The sequence below is a fragment of the Syngnathus floridae genome, chromosome 6 (assembly GCF_059516105.1).
Source record: "Syngnathus floridae isolate MCC-2025c chromosome 6, RoL_Sflo_1.0, whole genome shotgun sequence".
Lineage (NCBI taxonomy): Eukaryota > Metazoa > Chordata > Actinopteri > Syngnathiformes > Syngnathidae > Syngnathus > Syngnathus floridae.
This window is the reverse complement of record NC_142418.1, coordinates 4332625-4360039: the sequence shown is the minus strand read 5'-3', so window position 1 is coordinate 4360039 and position 27415 is coordinate 4332625. Positions and strand designations below refer to the sequence as shown.

At 42.6% G+C, this 27415-nt stretch overlaps 1 protein-coding gene across 1 annotated transcript; it reads right to left on the bottom strand.

Moving 5' to 3' along the window:
• Window positions 1–91: 91 nt before the first annotated feature.
• On the bottom strand, window positions 92–20805 carry LOC148395968 (uncharacterized). The gene is made up of 4 exons (XM_088378942.1): window positions 20696–20805; window positions 2417–2554; window positions 1508–1563; window positions 92–1436 (listed from the first exon to the last, which is right to left on the bottom strand). The coding sequence occupies exons 1-4, from the start codon at window positions 20728–20730 to the stop codon at window positions 850–852; spliced, it is 816 nt and encodes a 271-aa protein (XP_088235068.1). The 5' UTR covers window positions 20731–20805; the 3' UTR covers window positions 92–849.
• Between the last annotated feature and the right edge of the window lie 6610 nt (window positions 20806–27415).

Sequence of the window (27415 nt, the reverse complement as noted above, 5' to 3'; positions counted from 1 at the left end):
AGGCAGTAAGTGGTTGCAGTTTGATTTCATACCCAGGAAGCACAATTGTGTCTGTGATCACAAAGGAAAGACCATTTCATGTCACAAGTCGTTCAGAAAGAGAATCATTTTTATTGTTATAATTGAATGCGGGTAGCGAGGATGGAAATCTTGCATTTAGACATTGATGGACACATTTTTTAAGATTTTTATGATTAGGACTGAATGCTTGATAAACAGAAAATGCAAACACGTTTTCTTTTGGAAGACAACAAGTTGGTTTCTATGGTCTTGGGTTACATCTTCAGGAAGCCCAAGTGGACTGGATGGTGGTCCGAGAAGTGGTCCAGATGGGTTGTGTTCATAAGCAGTAACAGGTTGTGCGAGTGGACAAGGTGGTGGTCTAGGTGGGCTGTTTTCATCTGGAGCAATTGGTGTTGGCCAGGCAGGTCTTGGTGGAAGTCTAGGCGATGGTTCAGGTTTGCGAGGTCAAATTTCAGGTTGACTGTTTTCATCCAGAGTAACAGATGATCCAGGTAGTGATCCAGGTTGGCAGGGTGCTATTCCAGGTGAGTTGTTTTCAGATGGAGTAACCCGTAATGGCAGGGGGTGTCCTGAAGGTGGTCCAGGTGGTGGGGTAGGTTGGTAATTTGGTGTCCAGGTGGTTTTCATCCAGGAAAATAGGTGGCTGTACTGGTGTCTGGTATTATTGATCTTGGTGGCTAATTGTGATATGAAATAGAATGTGGTCCAAATGGTGGCCCAGCCTGAAAAGGTGGTGGTCCAGGTGAATAATTTTCCTCTGCAGTACCAGGTAGTCTGTGTGACCCCTGGGGTATAAAATTAATTAACATAATTTGGCCCAGGTGGCTAAATTGGTAGTGAGCCACATGGCAAATTTTGACCTGGGCCATATGGATATGGTCTTGGTGGCCAAGGTAGCCATGGTGCCTGAGGAAAATTCGGACAAAATACTGGTGGACCAGGTGGTCCTGGGGGTCCAGGTGGTCCTGGTGGACTAGGTGGTCCTGGTGGTCCAGGTGGTCCTTTTGGTCCAGGAGATCCAGTTAGTCCAACTGGACCTCGCATACCTTTTGGTCCTGGTCCGCCATTTGCTCCAGGTGGTCCTTGTGGGCCTTCTGGTCCTGGGCCGCCATCTGCTCCAGGTGGTCCTTGTGGGCCTTCTGGTCCTGGAACACCATCTGTTCCAGGTGGTCCAGGTGGGCCTTTTGGTCCTATTGGTCCTGTCAGTCCTGTTGGTCCTGTTGCACCATTTGGTCCTATTGGACCCTCTGGTCCACCTTTCCCTGGTGGTCCTGGAGGTCCAGGTGGTCCTGGTGGACCGGGTGGTCCTCCGACTTCTCTTGATTCTGCACTGCCTGACCCTGCTTGCGCAAAACTGTCATCTTGAGTAACATTTACTTGTCTCTTTATCTGTGCACCCAGACAGCTGGCTCCTGCAATAGTTGACATTGACATCTCTGTAACCTTTAAATTACTTTTTGTTACCTGGGGTGAGATGACTTACCAAACAGGAGGGCAACAATGAACACCTTGAGAATGATCATTATGGCTGATGATGTCCTGAAAGACAAGTGAAAAGGAACAGTGAACATATGTCTAGAGCAGTGGTGGCCAACCCGCGGCTCTCGAGCCGTATGCAGCTCCTTGCCTGGTTTCATGCGGCTCCTTTACATTCATATCAACATTTGTGTGTGTGTGTGTGTGTGTGTGTGGGGGGGGGGGGGGGTCGTGTGCGTTCGCTTCGCTTGAGTTCAATATATATTATATATAGGCTAGCTGACGAGGTAATGAAGCCTTCAAAACTGCTTCGGCAAATGGAGACCAAGCATCCGGTAATTGTTATTACGCTACCCTTGGTGACAAGATCTATGCAGAGGACATACTATACAAGGAGATGCTCTGCTCTTTCAAAACTGAACCTCCGGTGCAACTGCTGTCAGTTAAGTTAGCCATTACTTGTGCCATTTTTATTGTTTCATTTAGGTAGTCTCATCGTAGGCCTACACAAAAAGAGGACATACATAGTGCTGTTTAATGCAGAAAATTCATTCAAAACAGCTTTTAATTAGGTTTTTGTCCATATTAGAGAGTCTGATTGCACGAACTAGCTTAAAGTAAAATGAAGTCAACCGAGTGTTGTTCTTTTACTCAACTTTGTGTGAGGTTTACCATTTTTTAACATTGACGTTGTATTGGGTGTGTCATTGTTATTCCATGTTTTTTAACGTGTGTCTGTCATCATTCTAAATTATTGTGCATACCATCAAGTGACACGCACGCACGCATCCACACACACACACACACACACACACACACACGCACGCACGCACACAAATCGTATTTCACCATAATATCCGAATTAAGCTTTAAGACCTGCGGTGTGAACATAGCCTTAAAGAAAGAAAGTACTCACCACGCTTCGTCAAGTTGGCTCTTGGAGACCCTTTCGGCTCTTGCGTTGGTATTGGTCCTACTCCCGTGAATTCTCTGTCGCCTCAAAGCCTTCAGCAGAGGTTTTAAATCACTTGTCCTGCCGCCTTTAAGGTGTAGCCTTGAAGGTGAGGCATTTAATTGCTTTTTCATTCATTTGAACAAAATTGCATTCATTAATTAGTTTCTATTAGTGCAATCCTGCTAATTGGCATTTTTTTCTTCTGCCACTTTAAAGTTAATTAAGTCACTTTGAAGTGAATAGGGCACACAAAAGGTCACCGACGCTGTAGCCTTTTGTGGTTGTACTTGGAGTTCTCTTGTTTTCAAACAACCTGTATGCTGGGTACATGTTTTCTTTGTTTATTCGCTTGGTAAACAGCAATGACTAATCAGGATGAAATTGCACACTTGGTACAGAAAGGACAGTGGGGTGTGTTAAGAGTATGTACCCATAAGCAAAAAGAGGGGAAAAATATACAAACCTATCTGACCCGCTGTGAAAAAAGTAATTGCCTCTAAACCTTATCGGGAGAGATTTGTTTCAGAATTATTCTTACAAATACATTTGTGATTTTCACAGGTGTTTTTTGGATACACAAATATATTCGTAATTTTCACCTTGTTTTTGGATCCACAAATATATTCAGGATTTTCACATACTATGTTTTTTATTGTTGTGTGTGCAGTTATCGTCTTTCAGCTGTTCCCGTTAGGGTTCACCACAACAAATCAATCGTTTCCATCTGACTCTGTCCTCTGTATCTTCCTCTTTGGCCTCCCTCTTCTTCTCCTGCCCGTTGACTCCATCCTCAGCATCCTTCTGCCTATAGTATACCTCACGTCCCGGGTAGTGTGTGTATTCATCATTTGTAAGTATTCAATTCTGTGTGTGATCTGTCAAATATGCGAGCTACCAAGAAGTGTGTAGCTACAGACCCGCCTACCACACACAATAGAATAACGGGCGCGAAAGCTACGTTGTAATCCTCAATCCGTAAACGGTGGCCTGATGGGTGGAGAGCTGAGCCCGGCTGTGGCACAGAGGTTTCAAAATCCAGAAAGAAATCCAAACACTTTCCACACCATAGGAGTAATCCATCCGTCCGTCCGTCCGTCCATCCATCCATCCATCCATCCATCCATCCATCCATCCATCCATCCATCCATCCATCCATCCATCCATCCATCCATCCATCCATCGACCGGGGGTCGCAGGCGTGCTGGAGCCTATCCCGGCCGTCATCGGGCAGTAGGCGGGGTTGAACCGGGGTCCAGCCAATCGAATGGCACACAAAGACAAACATCCATCCGCACACTCACTCACACCTATGGGCTATTTGGAGTGCCCAATCAGCCTACCAAGCATGTTTTGGGATGTGGGGGGAAACCGGAGTCCCCGGGGGAAATCCACGCAGGCATGGGGAAAACATGCAAACCGGGCCAGAAGTGGAATCGATCCCACAACCTCTGAACTGTGAGGCGGACGTGCCACCCGGTGCCCCAACATGCCACCCATTAATGATAAAGTACTAGGAAAATGTAACAGGGCATTCCAGAGCTCTGAAGCCCAAATAGAGATTGCTCCCGAACCTGCTCTTTTTGGCTCTTGGAGTCAATAAAAGATCAGCATTTTGTGAACCAAGGTTTCGGGATGGAACATATGGATAGAACATAATCAATAACAAAGCAGTAAATTAATCAAATCAACATATACATGGTGGCTGACTGTGGCAACCTGTTCAAGTATTCCTCTAAAAAAGAGGAAATGCTCAGGAAATGCCATAAAAGACAGTACCTACTCAGAAAATTCCAATCTTTTGGGGTCAACAAGGACATTCTCACCACATTCTATTCTGCCTTTATTGAAAATGCCATAACCTTTTCATTCATTTGCTGGTCTCGTGTCATCAGTTTGCAAAACAGAAATTACATGCTCAAATACAGTTAAAAAAGGGATACCAAGGTATTTGGGGGTGGCTTTCCGCACTTTGAAAGTGTTGTGTTTGCAAATGATTGCACTTCTGATGTCTTCAGACAGCTCCTTTGTTTTCCTGATTTCCAGGAAAGGGTGCCGATACCAGTGACACAGCACACGAGTTTTCTATGTTTTCCTCCCATTGTTTGTTTCAAATGGTTGTTTATCATTTGCTCTTTCATAAAAGACACAAGTTCTCCATTGAAAATAAAAAGTTTCACTTAATTTTTTTTTTTTTTTCAGAAAATATTCCGCATTACCTACTTTAACTCCATTGGTGCCAAAAATGGTTAGCAGGAACTGGACCAATAATGCCTACTCACCGTAGGGAGAAATTAATCCACCGATGGACACCTTATGTTACCAACCTCTAGCCAGGCCCACTTCAATACATTCATTTCTCCGCAACATTTTTCCATTATTTTCTGTCCCAACGGCGGAAATTATGGCATGCAGTTGTACCAATGAGTCTGGCAAATGTGTTAAATGCACATGAGAGTGTGAATGGTTGTTTTGTCTCTACCAGGGGTGGGCAAACCTTTTGATTTGCAGGCTGAATTGGGTTCTAAATTTTGACCGGGGAGCCGAACCAGGAGCAGATGGATGTAGTGTTTGTGTGAAGTAATATAAACTACACGTAAAGGTCATTGCATAAAAGGTTTTGGCCTTTAGTAGGTAGTAAAGCATGGATAATAAAAAAAAAAAAGCTTTTTGAAAACAAATGAAATTATTAACAGCATTACAAAATACATGTTCCAAAACACTACTATCAGTGATTCTCATTAAATAACAGACTGTTATTATGAATAACAGTTTCCATCACTTCAGCGCCTGCAGGTCAGATTTATGAAAGATGTTTATCGAATGAGGCGAAATCACAAACGGCAAACATTCTGACCAAGTACATCATCTTGAAGAATCAGTGAAAGAATACATCGAAATAATGTAATAAAGAAATCAAAACGGCAACAAGGTGACAGATACCTGAAAACCAGAGCAGAGCTTTAACTCACAAACACCGGTGATGGGACGGTGACGAAACTGCGTACAGACAGGAGGTGGAGCGGCTGGTCCACTGGTGCAGCCAAAACCACCTGGAGCTGAACCCGCTCAAGACCGTGGAGATGACAGTGGACTTCGGGCGAGACCCTTTACCACTTTCACCGCTCACTACCTTCAAGTTCTTGGGATCCACAATCTTTCGGGACCTGAAATGGACCAGCCCCGTAGACTCTGTCCGGAAGAAGGCCCAGCAGAGGCTGTAATTTCTGAGACAGCTCAGGAAGTTCAACCTGCCATGGGAGCTGCTGAAGACCTTCTATACTGCCATCATCCAGTCTATCCTCTGCACCTCCATCACTGTCTGATTTGGATCGGCCTCCAAACAAGACAAGCACAGACTGCAATGGACAATCAGGACTGCAGAAAAGATAATTGGAATCAACCTCCCATCTATCCAGGACTTGTACCTGTACAGGACCAGGAAACGTGCACCCAGGTTGCAGTCCCCGGACGGCGTTACAGAGCTGTGTACGCCAAAACCAGCAGACACAGAGTGTTGGAATAATTTTAAGTGAAGCTTTGGCCTGCCAGACCTGGAGGCCTCGCCTTTACGAGTTTATCTTTCCTTTTATCTAGGTTCTTCCTTTTTAGTGATAGGGATGTCTTTTGATCCCTGTCAGCCATTTGTATCCTTCCTGTCCTTATGTTGTCTGTGTGTTTTGGTTCCCGTAAGAGGCCTTCACTAACAATGAGCAGGGCTTATTTGCATAGGTGACATGTTCTTTGTTTGATTCACAGGAACTTCATTCCTTTTAATTTAGATGTAGGTTTGGTTCATAGATTGTAGTTTATCAGACCTATTCTTCTTTGTTAAGGGTTACATACAGTTAGAAGTAGTTGCATAAAAGTTATCCCATATTTACTCAATGTTTGTTTAAGGAACTGCATACCGGTTACCTCACATTTGTTTAATGTGTGTTGAAATGTTTAGGACAAGTTACTTATTATTATTATGTGTTAATTACCAAGTAGATAAAGTTAGCAAAGGTCTAGTTGCATTTGTTCCACAGCAAAGCGGCAATCAACGTGCTTCAGGGTATTTGACCCCGGTCGAGGAAGAGTCAGCCAACTGAGGGAGGACAGCTGGGGACGGCCTCTGCGGGGGGTCACGAGCCAACAACGAAGTGCTAATTCACACCACACTACATTCTTTAACTTATCAGCATTGCTACAGACACAATCCCCCCTCCCTTTGGTGTAGCAACGCCTCTGTAACCAGGGCAACCATAACATTAAAAAGAGGGGCACGTGGAGTAAGGACTCAGAACTGATGGAGGTTGTAACTGAGATTGCTTTCTCTATCGTTCTCCTCGCGAGTAAACCTGTTCTGGTTGTCTTCTCCTCTTCATTCCAGCAAGTGATTTAATGTCTAATCGTATTTAGACCCAACATTTAATTGGTCCTTCGAGCCGGATGCCAACACACCTGAGGATTCCAGCGGACGGCAGCAGAGATCCAGAAAGACCACGCGCGGCAGGACCTCCCTAGGTGGGGTCCTACATCCTTTTCAAGGGCTGGCTGTCTGCTCGTCAGCTGGGATCTAAGGGTTGAAGGCAGTCCGAGGTACAGAGGTGAAGAGAACCAGAGGGTGAGTTTGTTTTGTTTAAAAGTGTGGTGCGGCCGAGGGCTCGTCATGCCCTGTAAAACCCTAGGTGTGTAAGTAGGACAACGGAAGTCCACAGACCCTGCATAACTGAAATTCCGTGTAGGACAGTGGATGTCCAAGTAGTAGGTTGCGGAGCCGCAGAAAAGCTGAAAATGAAATTTCCGTCTATAATATCCGTAATACTGAGTGATTGAGAGTGTGAATGGGAATATGTATCACTAGATACAGTATTCCATATTAAAGCAGTGGGGAACACATAACGTGGTTCTGTGGACGCAATAGGCAAGGATTCTCCACCAGAACGCTGGTAGAAGTGAGAATCACCACAGGATCTTTTCGTTATCCCACTGGAAACACCCGACCTTAGAAACCCCTATGGTTTTACAGTTGGGACCAAATTGATTAAAATGGGGAACGGGAAGAGTAAAAATAATATCCGAGATAATCTTAAATGTAAAAATTGGAAAATAATTGAAAGGCAGGATCCCGACCGACTTAAAAACCTCGATAAATGGGTTAAGAAATATAAATTTGAGGGACAACTAAAAACAACCAAATTGATAGAACTTAGAGGCGCCATGAAAGAGAAAACAAAGAGAGACCCTAGAAAGATGAAAAAAGAAGGAGATGAGGATGTGGTGTTTTGGCTCAAAGTAGCAGGAGAGAGAGAGAGGGGAGAAAAAGAGAAAGTGGAAAAGGCACTGTATTGTAGGAAGGAAGATGATGAGACTGGGCCTAATAGTAGGCAGGCAGGAGATAATCAAAATTTACAGAGAGCTAGAGAAGAAGGGGGAGGTGTAGAGGAAGTAGAGAAGCACGTAGGGAAAGCACATGCTACAACTTCAAAACATAAGGTCATAGAGAAGTTGTATCCACAAATACCCGACACTGGTGCACAAGAGGGGTCAACCCCCCTTATGGGTTAACAGACAGAGCCACCAGACAGAAAAACCCAATAGAAATGGATTGGTCAAAGGAAATGGGAGCAAACTATCCATTGATCCCTAGAACCAAACCTGGGTCTTCAGCCCCAGTTGCTGAAGAGGCAACTGTTGAAAATTCGAAATTAACTCCAGATATGCCACTGTATCCAATGATACAAGTGGCCAACCCAAATTATGACCCAAGAAAAGTTCTGTACAGGAATGGAAGACTTGAGGAGATCTTATAGTTTGAATGGGACTGAAGTCCAACAAGTCTGGATGACTGCTTTGGGCCCAGAGTGGCATTTGGTCAGAGGAGAGTGGGCACCCATAAATGCTCGGGGTCAACCCTTACCCTATAATAGCCCAGAATTAATTAATCAAATGGAAGGGCTGATTAACCGGGTACGCAACAGATATAGAATGAGAGCAAATTATACAGAGATAGGGAGAACAAAACAAAATGATAATGAACCCTTTGACGAGTATCGAGTGCGCATGACAAAAGTGTTTAAAACACACAGTGGGCTGGTGGAAGATATTGCGCCTCAAGGTGCTTATCAACAGCAATTAAAAAATGCCATCCACGCAGGGTCCAGGCCAGCAATACAAGGCTGGGTGATCAAACATTATATAGGCATGAACACCGGAACTTTGGAGGAATACATAAATCACGCCCTCCATGCAGAAAAAGTAGTCAAAGAAAAACAGAAACAAGTGAAAGCGACAAAAGACATTTTTTTTGGTAGATGAGGACAGTGACACTTTCTACCAAGATACAGGCAGAGGGTGGAAAGGTCAGAGGGGGCGAGGAGCCACTAATAGAGGGGGCTCCAAGGGCCACGGGAGAGGATTTGTACCTTATAGTGAACGTGAATGTTGGAATTGTGGAGAAAAGGGCCACATGGCACACAATTGTCCATATAAACAAAACAATAATGACTAGTACAAGATCAAAATAAATCAGATTCTCATGTAATAAAGTGGGGACCTGGCAGCCAAAATTAAAGAGAAATTAGCTTAAATATACAGGAGATATTTGTGTTAAAAGGATAAAGTAAGATAAAGAAACACTGAAGTTAAAATTTGCAAAATAAATGGAACAGAATTACAAATAGCTCCTGAAACTAAAATAGAGAATAAATCTGTTGGAAATGATATACTTTTTATCATTGGATTCTATGTAACTACTTTTGTGTGCAAGATTCTCCGCAGTATGTGACCATCTGGCCTCGTGAAAATGACTTGGGGGCATATGGCCGGCTAATGACTGGAGTCATTAGCCGCGCTATACAATAAGCCCCACAGTTAGCTAGACATGTACAGATCATGAGATTGTCATGGGATGGCTGAAGCAGACAAAGGTCTTATTTAAGATGAAGTCATGAGTACGGCACAGCGATGTATTCCCTAGCGATGTATTCCCTACGTCTTTGTTAAGCTAATGGTCATGAGACGTCCATACTGCCCCGTCCATAAGAGTATCCCCTTTGTTCTGTGGGAATGGGATATAACTATGGAATGTTTTTCCTGTCTGGAAACCTACTTGACCATGTACACTTGCCCCTTTGTTTCTCTCTCAATAAATGGCACGGCCGAAACTCAGAGCAGACTACGAATCACTGCCACACTTGCTGTGTGTCTGTGATCCGTCCTTCTGCGCAGGAGAAAACGCTAAGCCAAGAAAGACCTACCGTCTCTGAGATTGATTTCAGATAAATGTTGTCAACCCAACAAAATCTGACAAATAAGATGAGCAAAAAGGTGTTCTTAGTACGCTCTATGTGGTTTTATATGTTGTGCATCATCCTCTTGTGCTGATGTGTGTGTGTGCGCGTGTGCGCAGAGGATCCTCATGAATGTTGTGTATGTGTGTGTGAGTGAGATGTGTGTCCTATGGAAGAAATCAGTAATGGAGAATGTTCAGGAGGCTGTTGAGCAATAATAGGGTAATTGAGAAGTGGATGATGGTGTGCTTAAGTTGGTTGGAGAACCTAAGATGAGCAGTGTGTGGCAGTAGAGAAAATAAGACGTGTGTGGCAGAAAGTGACTAGAACGGTGGCTTGATAGGATGAAAATAAGAGACAGCAAATGTTGTGTAGAAGACAGTGAAAGATGTTGTATGTGAACATGATGAAAGGGGGCAACAGCAAAGTTGGCCTGCCCTTTGAGAGGGTGAGACTGACAAGCGTGCCTGCGCTCGCGCGTAGTCGCGGGTCGGGGCTGTGCGCGTACGCCTGTGCTATGCTCGTGTGGGCGGTGGGCCGGCATCATGATTGTTGCAGAAAATGGCCAGCCTGTGACCAATCAACATTGATGCTGCGTCCCCCCCTCGCACGGGGGGTGCTATGGCTGTGGGCGAGGCAGGGAAAGTGTGAGTTTCTCAGAGAATGTTTGAAGCAGGGTGATGCTTAAGGAAGATGTGACAACATTAGCATGAAGGATAAAAGGCACTAAGTATAACCAAAACGTCAAAATAGAGGATGACGTTTGCGCAGCGTTGTTTGTTGGTATTGTTTGTGATCTGTGTCTCTGCTGTTTTTGTGTTGTCTGTGTGCTGTCAGTGTTATGTGTTAAAAGGATGAAATTGGCTAATATACGTAGTTGCACAAAATAATTTATTAGACTGTAGTCTATCTGATTTGCACCGCAAAACAAAATCAATTTTGAAAAAATAGGAAGTAAAGAAAAGCAAGCAATTTGTTTATGGGCAGAAACTGGTCCACACTGCATTAATGCCTAGCCTTGATGAAACAAAATTTGAGAGATGGAAAGAACTTGCTTTCTGGAATTGGATGAAGAAAAATTATGTAATAACGACATTTTAAAGCTAAATTTAAAATTTGAGAATAAGAGAGCGATTGAGCTAGTTAAAGTTAAGAAACAACGCAATTAACTATTATATTAATTCACTGGCAGTTATTTTGTTGATTTTTTTCCGATTGGTGGATTGGGTTGTCACTTTGAGAAAGAAAAACTTCCGATGCAAATGGGCAGCATTATTATGTGCTCGTACAAATGAACCGATACATATGGGCAGCAATATTGAGCCATGAAGTTGTCCCGTGATGTTGACTTGACACATGGCTCAACAGGGGGGATGGAAGGGCAGTTCAGTCGGCTTTATACAACATATGGATTTGATTCATATACAAAACATTTATAAAAAAAAAAAAATTGTAGAGCTTGTTTACCATGTGCTAAACTCAATCCACAGGGTTATAATGCCTGGTCATAATAGATGCATTCTCAAAATGGATTGAATTGGCTTCAAAGTATACACTGAATGCCTTAACAGTGGCAAAAATGTTATGTAACAAAATAATACTTTGGCAACAACAGCTGTAGACGTTAAAGAATGAAATTAATATCTCTAAAATGAATGTTTGATAATTGGTTTCAGGTAACTACCTATAAGAGTAACTGGTAAAAGAAACGATTGATTGCTAATGGAAAAACAAGCTGCAAACCAGAGAAAAAAAAGAAAAAAAATGAATATGTCATGTGTATGGGTTTGCGACCGATTCTTTATGTTGTACCATTACCATTGACCAAAGATTGTGTGAAATCTGTCACGTCTACTGATTGTGAAATGTACAACAGAGCGTTCTATATAATATCCGTTGAGGAAAAGAAAAGAAACCATTGCTTCTAGAGAATGTAGTCAAGCAAAATTGTATATGTATCGACACGCCAAGATCTGGGGAAAAGCTGGTAAAAACCAAAATGTCTTTAAATTTGAGAGGCGACGATGATCTGACTTTAATTGATGCAATTAGAGTCCCCAGAGGAGTTCCTGATGAATAAGAATTAATTGACCAAATTGCAGCAGGATGGGAGTCTTCCATTTGTTGGTGGTGTACGATAAACAAAAACATAGACAGGATAAATTACATCCATTACAACGTGCAAAAATTGGGCAATTGGACACAAGCGGGGCTTGAGGCAGTGCATGAACAGCTAGCCACGACTTCCCTAATGGCCTTCCAGAATCGCATTGCTCTTGATATGTTGTTGTCTGAGAAAGGAGGGGTCTGTGCAATGTTCGGAGAACAGTGCTGTACCTTTATCCCCAACAACACCCCCCCTGATGGGAGCCTAACAAAGGCCATTGAAGGCCTGCGATCCCTCAACACGAGGATGAAAGAGCACTCTGGCGTGGACACATCAATGTGGGACAACTGGATGCATGCCTTTGGGAGGTATAAAGCACTTGTGTCCTCAATTATAATATCAGTTGCAGTATTTACTGCTATACTCACCTTGTGTGGATGTTGTTGTATTCCATATCTGCGTGCTCTGTTTAATCGTCTCATCACTACAGCAATATCGCCCATGGAAGACAAGATGGCCCGAGTATGCCTAATGTCTGAACGCCAACATGTTGATGATAACGATGAAGATGAAATTTTTGCACTTGAGTTTACAGACTTTTTTCCAGATCTGGGTGTTTCCGAATGATGATGATGCACCAATTAACCTTTTGGGTGTAAACATATTTGTGCTCATACCTGTGATCCGACAACTGAAAATCGAGTGAAGTGGTTGTTCTTGGTGATGTAAAAATTGAGCAAATATGTGATAAACAGGGGGAAATGTTGGAATAATTTTAAGTGAAGCTTTGGCCTGCCAGACCTGGAGGCCTCGCCTTTACGAGTTTATCTTTCCTTTTATCTAGGTTCTTCCTTTTTAGTGATAGGGATGTCTTTTGATCCCTGTCAGCCATTTGTATCCTTCCTGTCCTTATGTTGTCTGTGTGTTTTGGTTCCCGTAAGAGGCCTTCACTAACAATGAGCAGGGCTTATTTGCATAGGTGACATGTTCTTTGTTTGATTCACAGGAACTTCATTCCTTTTAATTTAGATGTAGGTTTGGTTCATAGATTGTAGTTTATCAGACCTATTCTTCTTTGTTAAGGGTTACATACAGTTAGAAGTAGTTGCATAAAAGTTATCCCATATTTACTCAATGTTTGTTTAAGGAACTGCATACCGGTTACCTCACATTTGTTTAATGTGTGTTGAAATGTTTAGGACAAGTTACTTATTATTATTATGTGTTAATTACCAAGTAGATAAAGTTAGCAAAGGTCTAGTTGCATTTGTTCCACAGCAAAGCGGCAATCAACGTGCTTCAGGGTATTTGACCCCGGTCGAGGAAGAGTCAGCCAACTGAGGGAGGACAGCTGGGGACGGCCTCTGCGGGGGGTCACGAGCCAACAACGAAGTGCTAATTCACACCACACTACATTCTTTAACTTATCAGCGTTGCTACAGACACAATCCCCCCTCCCTTTAGTGTAGCAACGCCTCTGTAACCAGGGCAACCATAACATTAAAAAGAGGGGCACGTGGAGTAAGGACTCAGAACTGATGGAGGTTGTAACTGAGATTGCTTTCTCTATCGTTCTCCTCGCGAGTAAACCTGTTCTGGTTGTCTTCTCCTCTTCATTCCAGCAAGTGATTTAATGTCTAATCATATTTAGACCCAACACAGAGACAGGATCGTCCCCCAGGCTGTCGCTTTGATGAACTCACACCACTCTTAGAGTCTCAGAGTCATTGCTGTGCAATAACATCCTGCTCTCGACGCTTTATTTTGAATTGTCTGTATTATGTGTACTATGTGTCCACTCTGCATCCATTGTAGCCTGGTCGTCCTAGAAGAGGGATCCTCCCATCTGTGGTCTCTTCTCAATGTTTCTCATTTCCCCTAGTAGGAGTTTTGAGTTTTTCCTTGCCCTCCTGGGAGTTTAAGATCAGGGGATGTTTGAGAATATTTGTCAATTTTCGCACATGTCCTGAGTGTTGTTAGTCACCTAAATGTTGAACAGAGGCTAAGATGTACCGAAGTCAAATTCCTTGTTTGGCATGCTCAAAAATGGCCAATAAAAATTCTTGAATCTTGAATCTAGTGACCTTAAGAACTTTAAAAGTTAAGATTAGTCGCAAACAGACAGTGCGTCAATGTGCTTGAGCATCCTGCATTGTTTGAAAATGAGAATGGTCGCTAGTTTCACTCCCTGCTATTTGTACAAATTATTTTCAAAATGCATTTTTTTTTTTTACAACAAACCAGAGAAACTCCCCTTCATTTTCAGTGGGAATGGCATTGTTGGTCTCCCTTTTTTGCTAGTGCATCATAGTCTGGAGTAAAATTTGTTGTGGTAATTTTTAGGATAGAACCGAGGTGTCGGTCCGATAACCTAGATCTGTGACGGGCTGAACGTCTGCTCACCCACGTAGGTCGAGCCAGATTGTCGACTCTTTTTTAGCACTCGGCACTCAGTGTCCACCTTTCTTTTCCTCGGAGTGCGCCGGTTCCGTACTACTGAGTACGTACACGCACTTGTGAGTGTGCACCGAGCTTTCTGACACGGCTTCCGGGAGTAAATGCGCGGGTGGGCGCTTCCCTATCTACTGGGGAAACATAGTCATTGCAGGGAAAATGACCAAAAAGAAAGTTTAATAATACAATTTATTCAGGTTTGGCGGGCCTTACTAAACGGTCCCGTGGGCCGGATGTGGCCCGCGTGCCGTAGTTTGCCCAAGGATGGTCTACACCAGGGGTGTTCAAACTATAGCCCGCGGGTCCAGTTTTTATTGGCCCGCGGCAAATTCTGAAAACATAATTGAATATGGCCCGCACAAGAAGCTTGAGCTCAACTCTGTTGCACTTCTCAGTTTCAACACTAGATGGAGCCCGCCAAACAAACGAAATCAAGCGAAGAAAAACTTTTACCGCTAGTCACCAGAAATGGCTGCACCAAAGAAACGCAAAATCGCGAGTGAGTGTATAAGATTTCAAACACGGTGGGAAAATGAGTATTTCTTCAAAGAAATCAACGGAAAGTGTGTCTGTTTGATTTGTAATGAAGATGTTGCTGTGATGAAAGAGTATAATGTCCGTTGGCACTATGAGACCAAACATCAGAGCTACACATCGTACACCGGTGCTGAACGAGCACAGAGAGTTAAGCAAATGGCAGTTAGCCTGCAAGCTCAACAGCAGTTTTTTTTTCGTGCCAACAAAACACAGGAAAACTCCACAAGAGCAAGTTATGAAGTCGCTAAACGTATTGCCCAGCACGGCAAACCGTTTTCAGACGGGGATTTCATAAAGCAGTGCCTCATCAAAGTCACAGAAGTAATGTGCCCAGAAAAAGTGCCGGATTTCAACAATGTGATCTTATCCAGAAACACAGTGGTGCGGAGAATTGAGGACTTGTCAGCGAACGTGAAACTCCAGCTGAGAGACAAGGCTTGTGCTTTTGATTTTTACTCACTAGCATGCGATGAGAGCACAGATGCCACAGACACCGCGCAACAGTTAATTTTTTTGCGGGGAGTAGATGATAATTTTTGCTGTACGGAGGAGCTGCTTGATATGATGAGCCTAAAAGGCACAACGACGGGAAAAGATATTTTTGAAGCTGTGTCAGAGACAGTTGAAAAGATGGGGCTTAAATGGGACAAGCTCTGTGGAGTAACAACGGACGGAGCTCCGGCCATGACTGGCGAGCGCAAAGGAATGGCATCGTTGGAGTGCGCCAAGGTAAAAGAGAGCGGAGGTGAGGCTGTTAGGATGCACTGTATAATCCACCAAGAAGTACTGTGTGCCAAGACTGTCCAGTTGGGCGATGTGATGAACACTGTCGTAAAAACTGTCAACGTAATTCGAGCGAGAGGCCTGTACCACAGAGAATTTCAGGCTTTCCTGTCTGATGTGGATGCTGAATACGGGGATGTACTCTACCACTCTGATGTGCGCTGGCTCAGCCACGGCTCTGTGCTGCAGCGGTTTTTTTCGCTGAGATCAGAAATCGACCAGTTTTTAAAAGAGAAGGGCTGACCTCTTCATGAGTTAAGTGACCCTCTGTGGCTGGCAGACCTGGCATTTTTAGTTGATCTTACGCATCATCTGAATACACTGAACAAGAACCTACAAGGCAAAGAACAGCTGGTGCCACACCTGCATGCGCACATGAAAGCCTTCTGCGTAAAGCTCCGCCTGTTTGAGACACAACTACGAGGCTTTAATGCTGCACACTTCCCTGCGCTGTCTGAAATCAAGTCTGCTTTTCCAAACGCCGACCTTTCTGCTAAAAAGGAGAAATATGTGTCTGTGTTTTCCTCTCTCATGATGGAATTCAACCAGCGTTTCCAAGGTTTTTCTGCCATTGAAAAACAAATCAAGCTGTTCTCGACCCCCTTCCTGGTGGATGCAGAAGAAGTGGAAGAGAGTCTGCAGTTAGAGCTGATTGAAATTCAATGTGATGATTCTCTGAAGAGTCAGCATCAGCTTCTCCCCCTCCCCGAATTCTATCAGAGTTTGGATAATGCCAAGTTTCCTCTGATGAGACGCCACGCAAAAAGAATGATGAGCCTGTTCGGCTCGACATACATATGTGAACAAACATTTTCTCTGTTCAATCAGAACAAAAGCAGACTGAGAACCAGAATAACTGATAGCCATCTCTGTGAAGTCCTTCGTGTCTCAACCACCAAACTTTCTCCTGACATGTCAGCCATCCTTCAATCCAAAGGACAGCATCACTGCTCCCACTGAGTGCAATGTTCGTCACAATACACAGTATTCATGTGTTGGTATGTCACCTCTAGTGTGTGGCCCGGCCCTTTTTTTATTTTTCTGTATGTAGCCCTCACTAAAAAAAGTTTGGACACCCCTGGTCTACACCCTATGCGCCCTGCATATCTCTGAATGTTACTTTAATATTTGCTTGCATCAGGTTGTCAGAACCATTAACAATGAAATGAAAGCAAAGTCCATTGCGACAAAATATAAATTCACTACAAAATATAAACCTAAACTCTGGAGGGGAAACTCTGGGTAACATACTCTCATTGGTCGTTGCAAACAGTGATGTTGGTTGTTGGAGAGGCTCTCATAATTCCATACTTGGAACCTAGTTTGAAATGTGTACTTAGAATAGTGTCTTCTGAAGAAAAAAAAAAAACAAAAAAACTGAGGTTGCCAGTCACAGTGGCAACATGGCTGTCCTCTGGCTTCACCCTCGAGGGGCCTAATCTCTTACTCACACAAGTTTGTCAGTCAAGTTGAGGTACGATCAGTGACTGCTCAAGTAGGACGTCTCGGAATTACAGTGCTGTGAAAAAGTATTTGCCCCTTACCTTATTTCTGTGTTATGTGCATACGTATTTATCACTCACAAAGGTTTCATTTCATCCAATCAATATTAATATCACACTGAGACAACCCAAGGATACATCAAATACAGTTTCTAAATTGTTTTTATATTACCAAGAATGATCCAACCTATCTCACCCTCTGAAAAATCTAGTTACCCCCTTAAACCTTATCAGGAGAGATTTGTGTCAAAATTATTCAGACAAATACAATTGGGATTTTCACACATTTTTTTAATCCCCAAATATCTTCAAGATTTTCACGAGTTGTTTCAATCCACAAATATTTTCGGGATTTTCACCTTTTGCCTTTTTTAAATCCACTGCAAGTCCAATATGGATGTTGTGTTTATTGAGAACACATCAAGATGTACAAAACAATTACCACGCCCAAAGAAATATGCTTTTGGAGAATCGCTTGGCTGTTCAGCTTGTCGGTACTGCGCGTATGTTTTCTGTTGACTCACAGCTGCTAATGAAAGACGCAACTTGCTTCGTAGTTTCTACGCCTATTGGAAAGGTCACGCTGTAATTAGCGTTATTAGTCTAGGCGCTTAATTTATTTTTCTCACACAGGTATAAATGTTTCTAATGGGCGAGCCTTGGCGAGCAACATTTGTTAGCATGGCAACTACTCTATAATTAGAGTTATCCAATGAGCATCATCAAAATTTTCAAATGTCTTCTTGTTGCATGCTAACATTTGTTGCATGGTAACTAATCTATAACTAGGGTTCTCCACCTAGCATCATCATATTTTCAAATGTCTACTTGCCACATTGACCTAATCTTGTGAACTAGGCCGTCATGATTGGCCTACATGAAGCCTGGTATATGTGATCGATATATGTAAATACAAAATGGATTGACTTTTTAAAAAATCAATTTAGATTTGCTTTGAGACAATAAAAATTGTCCCACATTCATTCATTCAGTTTCCAAGCCACCCATCCTCACTAGGGGCGTAGGCGTGCTGGAGCCTATCCAAGGAGTCTTTGGGCGGTAGGAGGTGTACACTCTTCGTTGGTCACCAGTCAATTGCAGGACACGTACAAACAAACATTCACACTCACCATCAATTACATTGACTACAAACAGTTTGGAATGGTAAATTGGTCTACGATTTACGTTTTTTGGAATGCGGGAGGCAACAGGAGTACCCGGAAGAAAGATGCAAACTCTATACTGGAAAGCCGGAGTCGGAATTGAAACGTTCATTCCGCCTGTCCGCGGGATATGATGTGAAGTTAACTTTTGACGCGTTACGCCTAGCGTCAGCCAATCAGCTTCGGGAATGTACCACGTGGCGCACTGCGTCGTGTCCCGTGGACTGTGTGGAGAAGAAGAGAACCAATTGGAAGGCTTCCAAGATGGCGGCGTGATAAGACTGACTATTTTGAGCTCTCAGCACAAAAATCCCTATTTCATACTTTCAACACTAACAACGAGATAAGGTGTGAGAGAAATATTCTATACTTTTTTACAGATTTCTGAACTTTTGTGACCTTTTGTTGTCATTTTTGAACAACTAAAATCCGGCCGAGAAGACTCAGCTAGTGGCGGTAATGGTCGTGGGGTGGAAATAACCCCACTTTTCTAAGGAACATGACTGTGGTTCTGGGATAGAATGCTCAAACATACGAGATGAAGATAACTTCCCGCCACTACCTATGACTCCTACCAAGCCTCCTCTTGCTGAAAAACCTAGTCTTCCCTTTGATGATATGTGATCAAAACTGACGCCCTCGAGAGAAAGAGTGAGGTAATAATTGCCAATATTAAACTACTGAATGAAAGAATGACTTTGATGGATTTGCAAATTCTGAGCCAATTGAAATGCACCAAGAAACGCATGATCTCGGATCAAGAGACGTATGGACGATGGTGGAATCTCATATTGAAGGGATTGCCTGAACATATGGGAGGAGATTATCGGCATTTGCCAGCATCTACTCCCAGGTAAGAAGGAGAAAATCCCTGACGTTGTTGATCACAGGCTGGGTAGAAAGCGGCCAGATGGACAGCCTCCCTGGATCAACTTCAGAGCCACAGCTCGGCACTACGGATAGATGGTGAGGCAGGAGGCAAGGAACAACGCTTATCCGCGCTCCTGGGAGGAGCACCGGACCGAGGATCTGTCTAAGGAGGACAGAGAGAGCAGGAAGAATTTGCGGCACGGTATCAAACAGGCCAAAGATGACGGGATGACATCTTATTTTGTGGCAGGTAGAGGTTTTATCAACGGCAAGGAGATCCGCATTTCTTACAGGTTATGGCAGTGTACAAATACAATGGTTATGTACGTAGTTGTTCACTCAGTTCTTCTAGTAAAAGGTTTACTCTTACGTTTTTTCTTGTTTGATAAATATATTTGTGTATTGAAAAGCTTTAATATTTAAAGATATTATAATAGAAGTGTTAGGGTTGACAAATTATCTTGACTGTATGATTGTGTTGGAATGTAGACTAGAATTATTAAGTTTGTTAAAACCTTTAACCTTTCCTTGACTCTGGAAAGTTTCCACATTCAGTTGAAACTTTCCAAATGATGTGGAAACATTCTTGCTTAGTTAGTTATCTAAAATGTTCCACTAGTTTCTGTTTCCACAACCTTGTAAAATAAAGAGTTAAGACCCTCTGCACTGATTAACCAGTTGCTGAGGTGACCATCAAACTTGTCCACTCTCACCCCCTCTCATATCTTGTGTATCTATATCTTGCGCCTACAGGTAGGCGCATGAAGCATCCCGAGATCACTCGCACCCCCTGCCATAAGGCTGGAAAACCTTTGTTCGTAGCCTCTGTAAGGTCTCTTTTCAAAGCCGTTTTGTTCATCTAAAGCAGGGGTGGGCAATTAATTTTTACAAGGGGCCACATGAAAAACCTGAGTTATGTCAGAGGGCCACACCAACAATAACTTAAATCTGCTCAACTTTATTCCATTGTAATATGCACTAAATTATTTATTTTAAATAGCTGGTACTGGTAATTAGAAGAATACAATTATTCTGTTTATATTTGTATTAGGCTATGTGAAATTGTGGTGTATAGGTCAAATAAAAAATCATTAATCAGTACAATTTATTCTTAACTTCAACTTTTCCTCAAACTGTGAATTACAACACATTTATAGAAACATATCAATGTGTCCTCAACCCGCCTTGTTACGGTACGTCGGGAGAGTGACACATTCTCAAATGCGCTCTTTTTCTCCGGGCATATCAGTGCAACAGAGTCCAATAAGGACTCCTTAATAAACTCTCCGTCAGTAAACTGCTTACTTTATCTGGCAATTTTGCGGGAAATGACAAAACTTGTCCTGACCGCTGCATCTCTGTGGGTGTGAAGTTTGATAAAAAGTCCTTGTTGGGCTTGCAGTTTTGCTAGCAATGCATCAGCCTCTGTTGCGCGCTCCTTATTAGACAGATTTCAGTATTTTCCTCATGCTTGGTCGTGTAGTGGCGACTCAAATTATATTCTTTAAACACAGCGACCTGTGTGCCACAAACCAGGCACACGGCTTTACCTTTCAGTTCTGCAAAGAAATACTTGGCAGTCCATGTCTTGTTGAAAACACGACACCCCTTGTCAACTTTTCTTTTCTTCGCGTCAGCACACATTTTGCGGGCAGCTTTACTTCGCGCTGTTCACCTCCACGCCCAGCTTACATGCACGCACGCTAGACGGAAGTGCGATGCCTTTCGAAATAAGAGCAGCACAGTTGTATTGCATGAACGACACAGATTTTTTAAATTTATTAAGTTGTAATCAAATGTAATTTATGATTGCGGGCGGGACAGAGACGCACAAAGGGCCGGATATGGCCCGCGGGCCGTATTTTGCCCGGGTCTGGTCTAGAGTAAAATTTGTTGTGGTAATTTTTAGGATAGAACCGAGGTGTCGGTCCAATAACCTAGATCTATGACGGGCCTTTTTGACGTTCATGTGGCTGAACGTCTGCTCACGTCGAACGTCGAGCCAAATTGTCCACTCTCTTTTAACACTCGGCACTCAGTGGCCACCTTTCTTTTCCTCGGGCTACTCACAAAACTGTATCTGAAAGCTCAGCGCGCGAATTACGAGAATGCTGACGTCACAGCCTACACTCGAAATTCGGCACTGATGGAAATAGAGCGCGGAGTGCGCCGGGTCCGCACTACTTAGTACGTACACGCACTTGTGAGTGTGCACCGAGCTTTCTGACACGGCTTCCGGGAGTAAATGCGCGGGTGTGCGCTTCCCCATCCATTGGGGAAACATGGTAATTGCAGGGAAAATGACCCAAAAAAAAGTTCAATAATACAATTTATTCAGGTTTGGCGGGCCGGATGTTTGCCAATAGTTGTTCTATACTGACAAAGGAAATTGTTCAAACAAGGTGGTGGATATAAGTTCTACATTTTGGAGTAAAGCCCTAAAAGAAAAAATATTTGGTGTTAATTGGGAATAATTGAATATTTTAGAGAATATAGTAGCAACTCAGGGAAAGCTAAAAGACGACTATGCAAAAGTGTTTGGAGCCATTCCTTCAGGCTTTATTTGAGTGTCAACCAAGACATCAATGGGAGATACATGTGAGGAAATTTCTAGTTTTTTTTCGTTCGTTATATATCCTCAGTGTGTGTAGTTAATATAACAGTAGGAAATGTCTGTTTCTCCAGCCCTCCAGTCAACAACAGATCCATCCATGCTTTGTTTCAAAAAGACATACTAACTTCTTGGCCTTATGTTCAAAGTTATTGGGACAGGGGTGTCAAACTCATGGCTGTCCTCAAAGGGCCAGATGTAACTTATAAATGTAACTAAATGTAATTGAATATAATGTAAAATAAATGTAACTACTTTTTAAAGTTAAATAACACATTATTATAACTTATTCAAGTGACAATATAGCTAGCTCAGTGGCCTAGTAGTAGAGTGTCCGCCCGGAGACTGGAAGGTTGTGGGTTCAAACCCCGGCCGGGTCATACCAAAGACTATAAAAATGGGACCCATTGCCTCCCTGCTTGGCACTCAGCATTAAGGGTTGGAATTGGGGGGTTAGATCACTAAATGATTCCCGGGCACGGCACCGCTGCTGCCCACTGCTCCCTTCGGGGATGGGTTAAATGCAGAGCCAAATTTCACCGCACCCAGTTGTGTGTGTGACAATCATTGGGACTTTAACTTTAACTTTAATTACAGTTGCATAGAAAACATGTTTGCTTGTTGCTCCAACTTAAATCGTTTTAAATTTTGTCAGCTTATGAAAACCCACATAACTTCATTAATGAAGGATCAAACTGTCCAAGTGAATAAAGAAAAATAACAAATAACTGAGCTGCAGAGAACATGAATGACACATGTAGCATTTTACAAAAAAAGGCTGCACACAGCCTTGCATCCAACTGATAGTTTGATGACAACAATTTGTCTGCGTACACACATAAGACCTGCATTGGTCATTAAATAATTACAACAGCTTATACACATAAATAATATGTAATCAACTAAAAATACCAAAATAAAGGCTGACGCAGTTCACAACTAAATTGGTCAAGGTTTTCGGTTAGTCTTTGATGAGTAGATGCTGTCTGTCCTTGAACACACCAAGTGGATTCTCTCTCTATCGATTGATCATGTTCTGAAAATAATAAACACAAAACAAAATGCAATCACAATCATTAAATTGCACAGTTTAACTGTTCTTCTTGGTTGAATTAGATTTTATCATATTTGAATTCAATTTTTTAAAAAATGCATACCTGTGTGTTTTCTGACCAAATGTCTGACACCGTTTTCCCGTTGCCAGTGTGTCAATGTCTGGTTTTAGGTCCTGTGCTGAGGCAATGCAGAGAACAGCATGGAGGTTGTCGTCCATGAGGCGTGATCTGTGCTTGTTTTTATTCAGATTCATTATGGAAAAAAACTGTTCGCACAGACAGGTGCTCCCAAACAGGGACAGAACACGCGCAGCATGAAGTCGAAGCTGTGGCATCAAACCACGGGGCGGCAGACAGTAAAAGTCCTGGATTGCAGCATCCTGGAACTTTGCTCTCAGGCCACTGTCGCTTTGAAGCTCAATTAGCTCCATCTGAAGGTGTTGGGGTACAGTGCAGACATCGGTGGTGAAAGAATTGGCAGAGATGTCAAAACCAGACTGTTGTGCTCTGAAGTCAGAGTCCCAATGATCATCATCGTCACACACACATCTGGGTGTGGTGAAATTTGTCCTCTGCATTTGACCCATCCCCATGTGATTTTAATCCATCCCCTGGGGGAGAGGGGAGCAGTGAGCAGCAGCGGTGCCGCGCTCGGGAATCATTTGGTGATCTAACCCCCCAATTCCAACCCTTAATGCTGAGTGCCAAGCAGGGAGGCAATGGGTCCCATTTTTATAGTCTTTGGTATGACCCGGCCGGGGTTTGAACCCACAACCTTCCAGTCTCAGGGCGGACACTCTACTACTAGGCCACTGAGCTGGTCAGAGAAGCGCAGATCAAACTCAGTCTTTAACCGGCTCAGTTTGGTAGCCAACAGAGCACATGAAAAATTCTCGGGAAATGAGGCTGACATGCTCTGACAAACAGGAAAGTGAACAAGATTGTTGTTTCACTTGCCACATCCAATTTACGCTAGAAAGTTGTGATCGTGTCGGACATCTGCGTGATGACTTGTTTGCGTCCCTGCAGCTTCTGATTCAGCTGGGCAAGATGGTCGGTTATGTCACACAACACAGCCACTTTGGATCTGATAGTTCAGACATGAGTTTTCCTTTACGATGCACTGTACCTGATTAACCTCTTGATTATACTTTCTAAATTTCATATTCATTGTTGCAATTACTCGGGGAAGAAGGCAAGCATTAATGCATTTTATAATACATTTAAACAGTAAATGCTTTAAATCAAGAACTCAAAGAAACGCAAAGCCATGAGAACTATTGAAAAATGTTCCTCATTGAATCTAATTAATGAACCCTGAACCCTCAAGCATCTTTGAAAACATCTCTCCATCATTACTTTTTCTTTCTTCCCTCTTTTTGCCTATTTGTTCATATGATAGACAGAAATGACTTTTGGGTTATTTTCTGCAAGTGATATTTTTTATGTAAATTGGTGATTTTCCAATTTAAAAAAAAAAAAAAAACGCGAACCAAATGCAGGAGAAGATGACCATCCCGAGAACTACAACATCTCCATGTACCAATACACGGAAAAAACTAAATGAGAGCTGTCTTGGAGGACTGCGAGTGAGGAACTTGGAATTTACTCGGGATGTTTCTACTTTTTTCACTTTCGTTTCAGATGTAGAATGGTACGAATCATTGACGCCACCTGTCTTGACTCCTCCTGGCTCCAGTGCCTTTCCCTCGTGTGCGACCGGCTGCATTCCACAGCCACGTCTGCAGTGACACACATTTCTCACAGGCATGCCCGCGCGATCAGAGCTCAATGCCGCCACTTGTCCCTCATTACCAGGGCGTGTATTTAAACACCGTTCTGCCGTCACTCCTGGTCGGTCAGTCTAGCTTACAGCAAATAATTTTTTCATTAATTTCTAAAATCCGCAAATTAGTAAAGCCACAATAGGTGAAGCGTCAAGTGGTGAGGGATTAATATATATTAATATAAATGTATATACTTTCATTTTATTCATAGTGGAAGTGTGCATAGAGTGCGCAGTAGATACGCGCTCCACTAAACACTTCCTGGATTACTCGATACACGCTCCGAAGCACACGAGTTCTTGGCTCCATTTTAGTAAATACACTAAACTAAAAATGTTAAGGTCACAATATCACCTTCAAGTTAAGTGTAATTTCTAAACACGTCAGGAATGCTGGTGCAAGCTGCGCAGTATAATCTAAATATTATGTACTGTCACCTTAATTGTCAATATTTTTATTTGTACATACCTCAAACAATTCAGGTTGTAATATAATGATGCTTATATCTTTTATGAACACTGGGCTTTTCCATTCATTAACAGGGGAGGACCAACAATTTTGCTCACGTCTGTATGAACAGCATCTAACAAATTAAGTAATACTCTAATAACTTTACAGGGGGAAAAAAGCACTGACCCATAGACCTGAGAAAATGAGTTTGTATAACAAAACATATCAAGAACAGTGACTTTGATTCTCTCTCTGTGTCCCTCTCTGTGTCTCTGTCTCTCTCTCGCGACACGTGTGCATCAGTTAAGTTGTTTCCAAACTTGAAATTCACTATGGAGCTCCAACAGACTCCCGCGCACCCAACCTGTCGAAAAACGTAATGGACGAATATAACCGTCAATGGCAGTGACTGTTTGGGTTCAAACGGGCACTTTCACATTTGGGGTAAGTGTCACACCTGTCTACTACGTAAATATGAAATATGAAAAGCATAGAAAGCCTTCATTGTTATTGTGTGGTGCAGATACAACAAAATTGGAGTTGAGAAAACATTAAACACAGTGACAATACAATAATATTGATGGGTGGTTCTCAGAAAAAAGGTTCCAGGAGTGTGACACGAGAACCCAAAAACCCAAAAATATATTGTATATGCTTGAAACCAGGGTTGTGGACTCGGACTCGGCAATAAAAAAAATACGTTCAATTTTATTTTCATCATGCTGCTGAGAATGCGCGTAGGAATACTGTCCACAGCCCTGCTTACAATCAATGCGGCCACATTGAGTTGCACTTAGGCTAATGTTTACATTATGTACCAATGTCAAGGACGATTATGTCACCCAGCTTATATCATTGATGTGTTTCGATAGTTGTGGGGTCATCACTAATTTGTGTTTAGCTAAATGTCTGAGCTATAATGGTGTAATTAATGATTAAAAAATATTATCTTACATGTCCTGTGTTTCAGAATGGTTATTTAATTGGGCGAGAGTGTGTGTTTAAGCGTTTTGCCTCATGCCAATGGCACTCAGGGCTAAGGGTGGGCTTCAATGACTATTTTTGTAAAGCCACGCATTTAATACCATGTCAAATAATATATTAGAGTGTAGGTTATGTTCCAATGTATGCACTTCTATCGGTTAAATTGTCAACCGTACATTTATGACTACGCCATGAGTGATCTACGTTATGAACTAGCACAACTCCGGTAGGGCAGGGAAAATGTTATCGATCCGACGTCCGATTGGAACGTCGCCTCACTTTTACGTCTGCGCTCTCAGCAAGGGATCCTATATAAGCCGAACCAGCCAGTGTGAAAGCAGTTGCGTTCGTTCTGCATATATAATTAGCTATTTTGTCCCTCGGATAATCATGGCATCCATAAAGAGTCATGTGTTAGCCTTGAATAAAGACTAAGCAGTCACATGAATTAACAGAAAAAATGGACAGCCGGACTCGGTGGTCAAGAGGCCGGACTCGGACTCGGTGCAAAAATCCGACCGAGTCCACAGCCCTGCTTGAAACCAAGCCTTCCTAAAGAAAGACGGTGCACTCAACCCTTTGTTCACAAGAGATTGTTGAATATTGTGGGACGCCATTTGAAGTGACTAACCCTCTATGAATAGTCACTTCCCGGGGGCTGATGGCTGATTGTTATGACGTGTGCCATTGCACTTAAAATACGTAAATAAGCAGGCGGAGATTTCTGTTGCTGATGGAACAAATAAAAAGATACTTGCAGGTTTATTTTCCTTGACACTGTAAATAACTCTTAACACAACGGCGATCAGAACAATCTCGTAGATCTCTGGCATTTAGGCACATTCGAAAAACTGTTTCCTCCTGAACCCCACCTGTGTCCTAATTCACCCTGGGTTTTATAGGCTTCCCAGTAATTAATAAAAGACAATCCCTCTAGTGGCGTGGAGGTAAACCATATCAACCTAAAAACAATTGAAGAAGGCCAAATGGCTCATACACCATTGTTTCATACTGCAGCACTTGGTATGTATCTCACCACCAACCACTCAAGGAAAATTAAAAAAATAAAAACCACTTCTCTAGAGTCATACAAATTTATTTAGTGGAAAAACGTGCACATACACAGAAAAAATATTGCATGCAAGTAGTGTGAAAAAATATATCGTTTGATTTTACTGTACAATCGTTACTATTTCAACTGGACATCACGCTCAACACGTGTCTTAACTCAGTTGTCGTAGGATTCTAAAAATTACTTTTTAACATTGTATTTTACAGTGAAGCCATTGAACCAGTTCAACTTACTAAAGTCGTTCCAGTGTAAGTACAGCTGAACCTCGCTTTTTCGCACTTCGATTCTACACGACTTTCTGTTTAATGCGG

Bases quoted from the DNA above. Each gene is read 5' to 3' on its own strand.
- LOC148395968 (XM_088378942.1), bottom strand. From the start codon at position 20,730: ATGGACTGCCAAGTATTTCTTTGCAGAACTGAAAG. The intron at 1,564-2,416 runs GTGAGTACTTTC...CTTGTCTTTCAG, and splicing joins AGCCAACTTGACGAAGCGTG to GACATCATCAGCCATAATGA. The intron at 1,437-1,507 runs GTAAGTCATCTC...CAACTATTGCAG, and splicing joins CATTGTTGCCCTCCTGTTTG to GAGCCAGCTGTCTGGGTGCA.